Raw genomic sequence first — 12031 nt, 5'->3', positions numbered from 1 at the left:
TTTTGTATTGGCGCACTGTGGTTTTGGAGAAAGGTACTCTGTATGCCGTATTTGTTGATCTAAGGGCGGCTTTTGACCTGGTCCCACGTAATAAGTTGTGGCAAGTCCTGGAGGAGCTAGGGATGGCCCCTGAGTTGTTGAGCTTGATCGTTCGCTTACATGAGGACACGTTCGCTCGGGTTCGGTGGGGACGCCAGGGTGAGGTTACGGAATCCTTCCCTGTTGAGCGGGGAGTGAGGCAAGGGTGGGTCATGGCGCCTACCTTGTTCTCGCTCTTCGTGAACGGGGTGGCGGAGTTCCTCTCCTTGGTCCCAACCGATGCCCCTGTGATGTCTGGTAAGTGAGTTCCGATCCTCATGTTCGCGGACGACACCTTGATAATCTCAAAAACGCCAAGTGGGCGACAATGTGCCTTAAGGCGCTTTGAAGATTTTTGCTCAGACCGTGGCTTAGAAATAAATACAGCTAAAACAAAGTTTATGGTCCTTACTGACCATAAACCACTCAGGCTTGCTAAACCTTTCAGAGGGAGCATATATATGAATAAATCCCCGCTAGAGCGGGTTGAGGCCTTTACTTATCTGGGGGTTACCCTCCAGAAATATCTGGGATGGACTAGCCAATTAGACCTTGCAGTGTTAAAACATCACCAGCAGGCAGGTATTCTTCTGAAAAGGTTTAACACCTCCGTAACAAAACCCATTAGCCCATTATTAGAAATATACGGAATGAAGGTGCTAAGTTCGGCCTTTACGGAGCTGAACTTTGGGGGTCGAAAACGTAAGAAATTTGACGCTAGCGGAAAATGAATTTTTGAGAAAAGCAACTCGCGTTCCGTAGAGTATCCCGTTGACACCATTAATGTGGGATCTGGGGAAAAAAAGCTGTCCAAGATCTTGCTTCCCTACGACCACTACTGTACTGGCGCAGGATATGGACCACAGAGGAATTACAGCACTATGCGGGGGGCCTAAAGGAAATAATTGCTAAAGATTCCTCTCACAAAATACATTGGCTGAAGGCCATTAGGTCCTTGTTATTCAGCCTGGGATTGGGGGAACTTTGGGATGACCCTGCAAATGCGATATTCCCTTCCAAAAAAACTCTGAAGGCAAAGTATTGGGAGATGGTTAATCTAAAAGCATGTACAAAGGGTCTTTCTTTACATCTAACAGGCCGTTTTCTGGGATTTAAGGCCCACCCGAAGCTGGAATTATATTGGGATGCCATAGAGAAGCAGTATGACCGTAAACTCTATTTCCAAGAGTAGGCACCCTTCCAACAAGGTCATTTACAGCGAAATGGGCAGGAGAAAACAACTATGATAAATGCCCTAGGTGCAGGGACGAACAAGAGTCTATAAGCCATCTTCTCTTCTTTTGTCCCCTTTATGCTGCCCCTAGATCGATGTGGGTGAAACCTATTTGTAAATTGATTGGCACCCGCAGACATGAAGAGGCATTAAGAATTTTATGTACTGACCCCAGTCCCCCAATTGCTATAACTGTGGCCAAGTTTTTAAAATGGGCATGGGTAATTCGGACAAAGCAATTACGGTAGTAAATTGAGAATCTAATATTCATCTACTTAAATCAGCTGTAAATATACGGGATGTATCCTTTTATTGAGCATTGTGTAATATCACCCTGGACTGTATCCATTGATGAGTTTTATGGATTTTATGAATTTAAGGATATATGATATTCGACAATAGTCCTTCGTAGTTTAATCTCTTTTTAACTATTTATTGTATACATTTTTATGGAATTTTATATATTGGGAAATGTGTATCTTATGTACTGTTTTTATGACTTAATTGTCGAATAAAGTTTATGAACTGTGAGTTATGGTCAGACCTACATGATATGAAGGTGGTCCCCAGACCAGAAAGTGAGTAACAAGCCTTAAGCACATCCATCTCTATGATTGTGTTTGCTGATGCAAAACTAAATCAAGCAGTGACCATGTCGCCCATAGTCCCTGCAACTAATGTAAGACATTTTATATGGACAGTCATGAATATGGACATAAAGAGAATGATACATTTATGTAATCTTTTTGTGCAGAAACCTTCTCAGGTAGACCTCACAGATATAGGTAGTATCAACTTTGCCTCTATTCACCCTGAACTTATAGGCACATTAAGCTCATGCTTCATGAAGAACCAAAAAAGAGGGGTTTACCAAAAGATTACCCCATCCTGGTATTCAAAATCCTGCCGTCCAGACAAATCCGTCTTACTAAGTGTGTTCTAAAAGGGACAAAGGAGCCAAAATCGCAAAGGCCAGAAATAGGTACAAAACCACGTTAAGAAAGGCCAAAAGAGAGTCGGAGCAGGAACAGTGGTTAATAATGGGTGAAGCACTAGAGAAGGGTGTCCACTAGACTTTTTGGAGATACATTTTTGTCAATCCCACTAGTTCCAACCATTTGGAATTAACTATAAAACCTGATATATGGGTTTCACACATAGTGGCCTATATAAGGGCAAATGAAACCAAATAATCTATCATGCCTCCCTTCAGGCTCAAAGAGTACTAATGTGGGAAATGCAATCCATGCTGAGTCTGGTAGATCCCCTGCACGAAAAGTCAATTTCTGCTTTATTATAGCCAAGCCCCATTTAGCAGTAAAGCAAATGAAAAAAGAAAAGGCACCTGGGATGGGTGGTACACCAAGTGATCTCTTTTTGTCCCAACCAGACATCTGGGCACCATACCTGAACGCTGTATGTAATAGCAACCAAAAAGGTAACGCTATTCCGCCTACATGGCACGGAGCGATTATCATACCCATCTACAAAAAGATAGAAAGATCAGATCTCTCCGACTATAGACCAATTAGCCTGCAGGATGACACCCAGAAAATCTTCTGCAGGCAGGTGTTGGATAGAGGAGAACAACATTTTAGAAAAGGCGCAAGCAGGGTTTAGACCCAAGATCAGCACACTGGACCAGGTCCTCCGCTTGAAGGTGATAACTTGGAAATATGTCACCTTGAAGCGTGACCATCCATATATCGCCTTTATAGACTTAAGAGTGGCAATCAACCTGGTCCCAAGGGAAACACCATGGGAGTTATTGGATGGATATGGTATTTCCCCAGACCTACTAAATCTACTGAAAGCCTTACACACAAGAACCTTTGCAAAGGTCAGGTGGAACAACGCAGGGGACCTGCCCGATAAGATTGAGATCAACCAAGGGGTAAGACAAGGGTGTGTCCTTGCCCCCACCCTCTTTAGCCTATGCAATAATGGAGCAGTAGGCAGACTGATGGACTGCAAACATGATGCCCCTAAACTAGCAGGTGTGTCCATGCCTATTCTGATGTTCACAGATGACATACTACTAATTTCGCGTACTCCAATGGGGCTACAAGCAAAATTAATTGCCTTTGTCTCCTTCCGTGAGGAAAGAAGTCTAGAACTAAACTCCTCAAATTCTAAAGTAATGACCATTAATCCTCACTGAACATATAGAGGAAATGTACTTATAGAGGGGGTCCCCCTCGAGAAAGTCCAGTATTTTGATTACCTGGAAGTAAGGTTAAATGATAGCCAGACATGGTGTGTCCAACTAGAGAAAAGCAAAGCTATCCTCCAAATGAAAACCTCAGCCACAGGGAGAAAGTGCAGGGCTGCCTCGGGAGGTGCTCTGTCTCCATTTATTACCATGTACCGAGCAACAGCTGTAGCATCAGCGGCCTATGGAGCTGAGACCTGGGGTCATACCCCAGCAGACGTGTTGACAAGGGTTGAAAACAAGTTATAAGAGTCCTCTTTAATCTCCCAACAAGTTCCCCTATCACCCCATTAAGATACGATCTAGCCCTTAACCCAATACACCTTGTGGCTTTACTCAAGCCCTTGCTATACTGGATTAGACTTTGGTCCAACAGGGAAATAGTAACTATTAGGATGACGGTTGGGCTGCTTGTGTATTCACTCTATTGAGTCGCACAAAGGGAACTGAGGTGCGCCTACATATCCTGACGGCCCATCACCAGGCCGATGGGTTTTCCTGAGCTAGAGTGGTGGGAGGAGTAGATACTCATACCTGAATAGGGCTTTACCTCTCCTCACACAAAGCTGTCACCCCCCCACTCACCGCCAGCCCACCCTATAGTGTATCTGAAGCCAGGGCAGGGAAAGGCAGAGTTTTGTGCACTACAGATATTTTCCTTTGAAATGTGCCTACTTCAAAGGCTGAAAGTACAGGACCTTTAACACCATATACTCAGAACACATCTGGGTTGAGAACATTCTGAGAGGAAGAAGAGCTGTGTTGCTTCTAGAGGGCCTTGCACTGTGATGTTTGCTCTGCTGTGTTGGCCTGCTGCTTACCGCTTATGTCCTGGGAGTGAAAGGATTCGACTTTGCTTTCTGTATCCTGCTTCGAAGGTTCTCCAATAGCTTGAGCTGAGCCTGCCTCCTGTTAAGAAGTCTCAGTGCCATCAAAGACTTCACCTTCCAGTGCTATTTTGCTGAAAGCCCTGCCTTACCAAGTGGTGCCAAATCCGGTTCCTGGGCCCTAGAAAATGAAATCTGGTGACCTTAAGGAGAGAATCCACACTTTGACTCCCTGCATATGTCCAAATCGACGCATTGCTGATGTCTGCAACGAAACATGGTTCTCACTTGCAGCATCGACCACGGTGCCCAAATTCCCATCGCTGAGCATCAGAAGACTCGCCAGTGCCCGAGTCTCGAGCACCGCATCACTGACGTCCGTGATGCCCGCTCTGACTCTGATGCAGTGCCTACTTCACCTCTTTGGAATCTATGAAGCGTCTGCTTCACTGCGGTTGAATTGACGCAACATGTCTGGATTTTCTATGCATCATCCTTGGGTGCCAATTCTTCCTCGGTACCGCATCACAGTAAGGAACCAAGGCTGAATGTCTGGAGAGCCTACGCATCACCTACTCTGCCAGTAAGGAATGAAATGAAAATTATATTTGTATAGCGCATAGACTACCCTGAGACCTCACAGCGCTGAGCATCAGAAGACTCGCCAGTGCCCGAGTCTTGAGCACCGCATCACTGACGTCCGTGATGCCCGCTCTGACTCTGATGCAGTGCAAACGCATTACCTTCCCTGCCTAGCAGTAAGGAACTGACGCATCATCTCCTCTGCCTAGCAGTAAAGAACCAATGACTCACATCCCCTGAGGCTGTGAGGAACCGACACATCACCTCCCTTGTGTAGTAAGGAACCGATGCATCATTTTGATTTTCTGTCGCTTCAGCTTTCCTGTGCCTTTCCTCGTCTTTGATTTTTGGCGCATCTAAGGTTCTCAAATACTTTACACGTTGCCTCTGAGATAAGCCTGACTGCTCGTGCCAAGCTACCAAGGGAGGAGCAGGGGTTATCTTAGCTGTGTGACTCCCTTACTCTAACTAGAGTGAGGGTCCCAATTTGGACAGCGGGCAAACTACAGCCAACTAGAGACTCCATTTCTAACACTTATAATATGTTTTCTTCAAATGTGTGCAGTGATTTGACTTGTAACTTTAATTTAATTACTAATAAACCCCTTAAGGTTGGACACCAACCTCTTTGTTGTTCTTTTTCATCTGCATGGGGTTCATTGTACTTGAAATACATTTCTAATGTTAGCTCCTTTCTTACACTTCAAGTCAACAATCAAAGGTCCATGAGACAGTGGAGAATTCTTTTTGATGATTTTATTAAGAGATTGAGATTCAAGAAACCCCGATCTATCAAGTACGACAAGATGACCAGGATTGGTGCTTTGTGCTTTTTAGGCACTATTTTGACTCAATATTTCGAAAGTGCATATCTACTGATTGGATTTTTGTTGTGCTGGTATCATGTTATTTAATCAAATATCTATTTTTCGAAATCGGTTTGGTGTTGTTCTTGTGCTGTGTTTTCACTTTATTACTTTTTGAGTACTGCACAAATATTTTACACATTGCCAATGAGTTAAGAATGAATGCTTTGTGTCAAACTACCCGAGGGTTAAGCATAGGTTAATTTAGTGACTTTTTGCGGTTCACCCTGTCAAGAATTGTGGTTGTTACGTAAGTTCTTGAACTTATGAATACAACATGGAGAAAAAATGTAACCATAACCTCAATGTGTTTTTTTTTCTCTTAAGGCGGAAGACTGATGGATTTCGGGTTATACATATATACGCGTTTGTTATGGAATTCACAAACTCCAACTTAGTAACTTTACGACTGCAGAGGCTTCGCAGTCAGGGCGGTAGTACCACTCATAGAAAGATACAACATTACTATATTTGTATGTGCAGAGTTCTAGGGAGCCCCACAGGTGTAAAATTTGGCTTAAAACCTTTCCACATGTTTAGCAAACGGTCTGCAAATAGCGGGGCGCAGGTTTCATCAGCGGCTTCGAGGCTGATTTGTAATAAGGCTGAGGGGAATCCAAAGCGCAAGGCAAGATGTTCTATTTATGGAAAAGCTCTTATATGTATTACGTATAGGAGGCAAGCATTGCTAGGTAAGCTTTTCATTGGATGTTTTAACACAAATAGCTCCTTACCCGTGTAAGCATAGTGTACCAATGACTTGAGTGCGTCCGGGTCCACACCTTCCATTTTAATCTCCTCCTGCTTTGCTTCCCGCACGTCATTGGTAAACATTGCAGCAAAATAATCCGACACGGCACTTAAAACCAACCTATGAATAAAAACATTTTACAGAATCAAAATTAGTTTATAATCTCTTAGGGAAGCATGAAATTTGGTTGAGTACTTTAAACCACATTTGTTTGCAGACCATTAAAAATGCATTACTGGAGTGTGCAGCAGTGGGCAGGAAAGTCAAAAGGTTAATTAAGTAATCTAATTTTGTGTCAAAGTGCTTTCTATTTTATTTTGCTTCAGTGCTGTTTGCCAATGTTTTGTGAAGGTGCATCTCTCTTAAATCCCCGTGGGCTAGCATGCAGTGAGTGTATGTATGTAAATGTGTAAAAAAAAACACACGGCAGCTCACTCAAATACAAACACATATGTACCTGTACACATTAGTTAGATGGATCTCAATGTGTATCTGCGTATTCAGAGTTCTAGACTTATAATAAATTAAGCACACATTAAGAAATGTTAAATGTGTTCTTTTGTTGCTGTCCATCTACTTGTTCTTTATTCGTTTAAAGAAACTGTCTTTATAATTTAAAAACTGAGATCGCTGGTATAAAAGTACTTCCTGGTTATGGTAATGGTAGACATTTTTCACATCTGGTGACATCAATATACCAGTCAGCACAAAAAGAACCAGCAATAAAATCAATCTGAATGCTATGTCTCCCATTGATAGAACAATAAAGTGAGCTTTCAATCAAAGTTACACATACTGTGGCAACTATAAAAGATTCACTATGTGGTTCTAAAATATCCATGTTTTAGTATTATTAATACCTGTATGCAAAAAGGTCTTGGATTGATGATTTGCTTTGGTTTGTGAATGCGTCATCTTCAAAGTAGGTATAATGTAAGGAGTATCTGTAAACCTGGTCTCCAAAAATAAAGAGCCCAGTTTTCCAGTGGACTCTTGCCTGATAAGGGCATAACATGTGGCTGCTACCTTCCGAGCCTGCACTGAGAAATTAAGAGCTGCGTCCATCCACACCCCAAGACTCTTAATTTGGGTTTTAGGCTTAGGCGGATGGCCGAGACTATCCGGCCACCAATCCTCCACCTTGGTGGGTGGCTTATGTCCCAGCATCATCACCTCTGTTTTTGCTCCATTAAGTTTTAAAAAAGATTTGTCCATCCATTCACGTACTTTATTAAGACATGTGGAAAGATTTTCAAAAGGGGCATCCTGGGTAGTTAAGGAGATAACAAGCTGTGTGTCATCAGCGTACGTTACCAGTACGTTACCAGTTGTACTCCCCAGGGAAGCACCACCTCAGCCAAAGGCCTCATATAACTGTTAAATAAGGTTGGGCTGAGGGACGAACCCTGGGGAACACCGCAAGGGAGACACATTTGAGGGGAGGAAGCCTCGTTTTCAAAGACCACAAAGGACCTGTCAGATAGAAAAGAGTGCAGCCACCTTAGCGCGCGGCCTGAGACACCAACTTCTCTTAACCTGTGAATCAAGATGGAATGATTCACTGTGTCGAAGGCCGCGCTAAGATCTAAGAGTAGTATGGCTGCACGGTTTCCATTGTCGACGATCTTCCTTGCTTCCTCAACCACTGTAATAAGAGCCGTTTCAGTGCCCTGATTTCTTCTGAAGCCTGTCTGTGTGGAGTGTAAGGAGTTGTTATCCTCCAGAAAAGCGGCAAGTAGGTAATTCACATGTTTCTCCGCAAGTTTGCTGATGGTGGGCAGAAGAGAGATGGGGCGATAATTTGCCCAATCTTCCGGATTGATGTTAGGCTTCTTCAACAACTGCAAAAACAACAAGTGATGGACTGAATGTGGATCAATGTCACACACTCCCCCAGTCAAAAGATCTGGGCCCAAATCCATCGTTTTTTTGCACTCCACACCACCCTGGGTTAGACAATGGCGATATGCAAATCAGCTCTGACCCTGTTGCCCCATGGGAACAGTCCAGTCCGAACTACAAAAGCCATGTCTTTCCCAGAACGGAATCAAGCATCCGAGGACCGGACCGGTTTCGAGGTAACACCTCTCTTCAGCCCGGCTAGCTTGACTCCAAGTGGTGTGGAGTGCCTGGGACCCACGTCTGGGCATCCCCAGCGCACTTAGGGCGGCAATTGCAAAAACAACAAGTGATGGACTGAATGTGGATCAATGTCACACACTCCCCCAGTCAAAAGATCTGGGCCCAAATCCATCGTTTTTTTGCACTCCACACCACCCTGGGTTAGACAATGGCGATATGCAAATCAGCTCTGACCCTGTTGCCCCATGGGAACAGTCCAGTCCGAACTACAAAAGCCATGTCTTTCCCAGAACGGAATCAAGCATCCGAGGACCGGACCGGTTTCGAGGTAACACCTCTCTTCAGCCCGGCTAGCTTGACTCCAAGTGGTGTGGAGTGCCTGGGACCCACGTCTGGGCATCCCCAGTGCACTTAGGGCGGCAATTGCAAAAACAACAAGTGATGGACTGAATGTGGATCAATGTCACACACTCCCCCAGTCAAAAGATCTGGGCCCAAATCCATCGTTTTTTTGCACTCCACACCACCCTGGGTTAGACAATGGCGATATGCAAATCAGCTCTGACCCTGTTGCCCCATGGGAACAGTCCAGTCCGAACTACAAAAGCCATGTCTTTCCCAGAACGGAATCAAGCATCCGAGGACCGGACCGGTTTCGAGGTAACACCTCTCTTCAGCCCGGCTAGCTTGACTCCAAGTGGTGTGGAGTGCCTGGGACCCACGTCTGGGCATCCCCAGCGCACTTAGGGCGGCAATTGCAAAAACAACAAGTGATGGACTGAATGTGGATCAATGTCACACACTCCCCCAGTCAAAAGATCTGGGCCCAAATCCATCGTTTTTTTGCACTCCACACCACCCTGGGTTAGACAATGGCGATATGCAAATCAGCTCTGACCCTGTTGCCCCATGGGAACAGTCCAGTCCGAACTACAAAAGCCATGTCTTTCCCAGAACGGAATCAAGCATCAGAGGACCGGACCGGTTTCGAGGTAACACCTCTCTTCAGCCCGGCTAGCTTGACTCCAAGTGGTGTGGAGTGCCTGGGACCCACGTCTGGGCATCCCCAGCGCACTTAGGGCGGCAATTGCAAAAACAACAAGTGATGGACTGAATGTGGATCAATGTCACACACTCCCCCAGTCAAAAGATCTGGGCCCAAATCCATCGTTTTTTTGCACTCCACACCACCCTGGGTTAGACAATGGCGATATGCAAATCAGCTCTGACCCTGTTGCCCCATGGGAACAGTCCAGTCCGAACTACAAAAGCCATGTCTTTCCCAGAACGGAATCAAGCATCCGAGGACCGGACCGGTTTCGAGGTAACACCTCTCTTCAGCCCGGCTAGCTTGACTCCAACAAGGTCTTAACTCTTGCCTGCATCCAGGCAGAGGGAACCAGACCCGAGGCCAGGGAAGCGTTTATCACTTCCCGAATCACTGGAGCTACGGTGTCTGATACCAGGTTCAGTATGACAGGGGTTGCGGGGTCAGCTGGAGAACCTGACTTTTTAAGAGAAGCTGGGTTGTCGGAACATCTAAAGGAGCGAATTCCATGAATTCAGTTGCAGCAGTATAGGAGGATAGACTTAGTTCGGTAGGTGTATATTGGAAGGATGAAAATATATTGGCCACCTTAGTGAAGAAAAAGTTTGCAAGTTCCTCACACCGCCCCTATGCTAATCTAGGTCACCAATGGGAGCGGGAGGTGTAACCAAAACAAACTTAACTTAAACTGCTACTTTCTACTCCCGCCCACGTATTAGGCTTAGGTCAGGTACATCTGGGGTAGGCGTAGTTAGAAACACCAGTTGAGTACGATTAGTCAAATGTATATGTGTATGTATCTATTTTATCAATTTTAAACCATCATATGGCTTAGAAACCATATCAATGTTTTTACAGTATTATTTTATACTTCTGCTTCTAATGTATGCACTTTACTTAACCATAAGTATTGCAATAATATCGATCCATTTCTCTTGTATGAGAAAAGAGACTGATCAATAAATAACATCTTTTATTGAACACGCCCGTCTCTTCCTTTTCTCTACAATCTGGTGAGACTAAGAATGCACGTACTGACTGAGTAAAATAAGTCGTCTTTTGTTTTCACACGACTCTAGAGATACACTCTTGATTAGGGGAGAGCAAAGTTGTCATGTTCTATGGTTGTCAGAAACTAAATCCCTTCTTGTCTATCCAGGGAGGTTCAACTCCTCCTTGCCTATTCGAGAAAGTTTCTAGTGAACTCTGAGCTAGCTGGCAAACCCAAAACTTTAAGTCTAATATCGACAGTAGTAGACCTAGTTAACGTCTGGTCTAGGCCTATACTATTGAAGGTATTATTCCAATGCGCAGAGCCTATTGGGATAATAGGAACTACACTACATGGCGCCCAACGCGTTTGGATAGGCGATAAAACTAACGTAAGACATTTAGAGTAACTCAGTCGTGCTTTTTCACTCAGACCCCTTTTTTCCCATAATACTCCAAAGACGTCTGGAGTGGGTGAAAGGTAATATCCGCCAGACCTCGCAGGAGGAAACTCCTATGTATGGTCCTTGGTTTAGTCAACGTTGAAGGATACACTGTTCCAAAATATTGTGCATCTAATCTTTGTTTCCATAAGAACCTGATCTGCAAACAAAAAAAATAACCTTCTGGACAGTACAATGTCAGACAATGAAGGAGAAAGAGAGGCAGTTAGAATAGCAACTGAACTCGCAGCAGCTGATACTGCTATGCAAGAAGCAGACCCGGGTATAATAATCATCCCGGTCAACACAAGAAAATCTATAACTTTAAAACTTATAGAAAATGGACTGACACCTAGAGGTGGCACAGTCATATTCGTAATTGAGGCACACGAATATCGGCAGACAGAGGTATTCTACACATGGATAAACTTTCCAGCAGCTAATGCTGTAACAAAGGTCTTCCACTATTACAAAACAGAGGAACCTCCTAATGAGTACACTCCTTTTGAGGAGGTGGAAGTACCACTTAAATTTCAAGAGCATCTGCTCTTATTTAATGGCGCCCTAAAACATAATAATCACATCACCAGGCTCGGTCCATTAGGTAGACCAGGAGCAACGTGGCCGGTTCTAGCCGGATACACACCACATCCAGACATCGATGGGATGTCTGCAGCAGAGCTTTTAACACAGCTAAAACAATTAATAAAATTACATAGACAATTAGTCCAATATGTGATGCGGACTTCAACAATTCAACCAGCAATTAAAATTCCACAGCTGACCCCTCATCAGGGGAACACAAATAAAATTACACCACAGAACATACAATCCTGCCTAGGTAAGGTACCAGCGAAACGGGAACAAATACCATTCTGGTTAGCACAAAAAATCACCCAAATAGAGGCGGTTTATTGA

At 44.3% G+C, this 12031-nt stretch overlaps 1 protein-coding gene across 1 annotated transcript in view; it reads right to left on the bottom strand.

Moving 5' to 3' along the window:
- Nucleotides 1-12031, bottom strand: part of KLHL4 (kelch like family member 4) — an 804052-nt gene that overhangs the window by 351413 nt on the left and 440608 nt on the right. Inside the window, exon 3 of the mRNA XM_078688422.1 lies at nucleotides 6534-6670. Within this exon, the coding sequence (XP_078544548.1) occupies nucleotides 6534-6670 (137 nt within the window). The remainder of the gene's footprint in view (nucleotides 1-6533; nucleotides 6671-12031) is intronic.

This window comes from Lissotriton helveticus, chromosome 4_1 (genome assembly GCF_964261635.1).
Source record: "Lissotriton helveticus chromosome 4_1, aLisHel1.1, whole genome shotgun sequence".
NCBI classification, from domain to species: Eukaryota; Metazoa; Chordata; class Amphibia; order Caudata; family Salamandridae; genus Lissotriton; species Lissotriton helveticus.
This window is presented reverse-complemented; position numbering and strand designations above follow the sequence as displayed.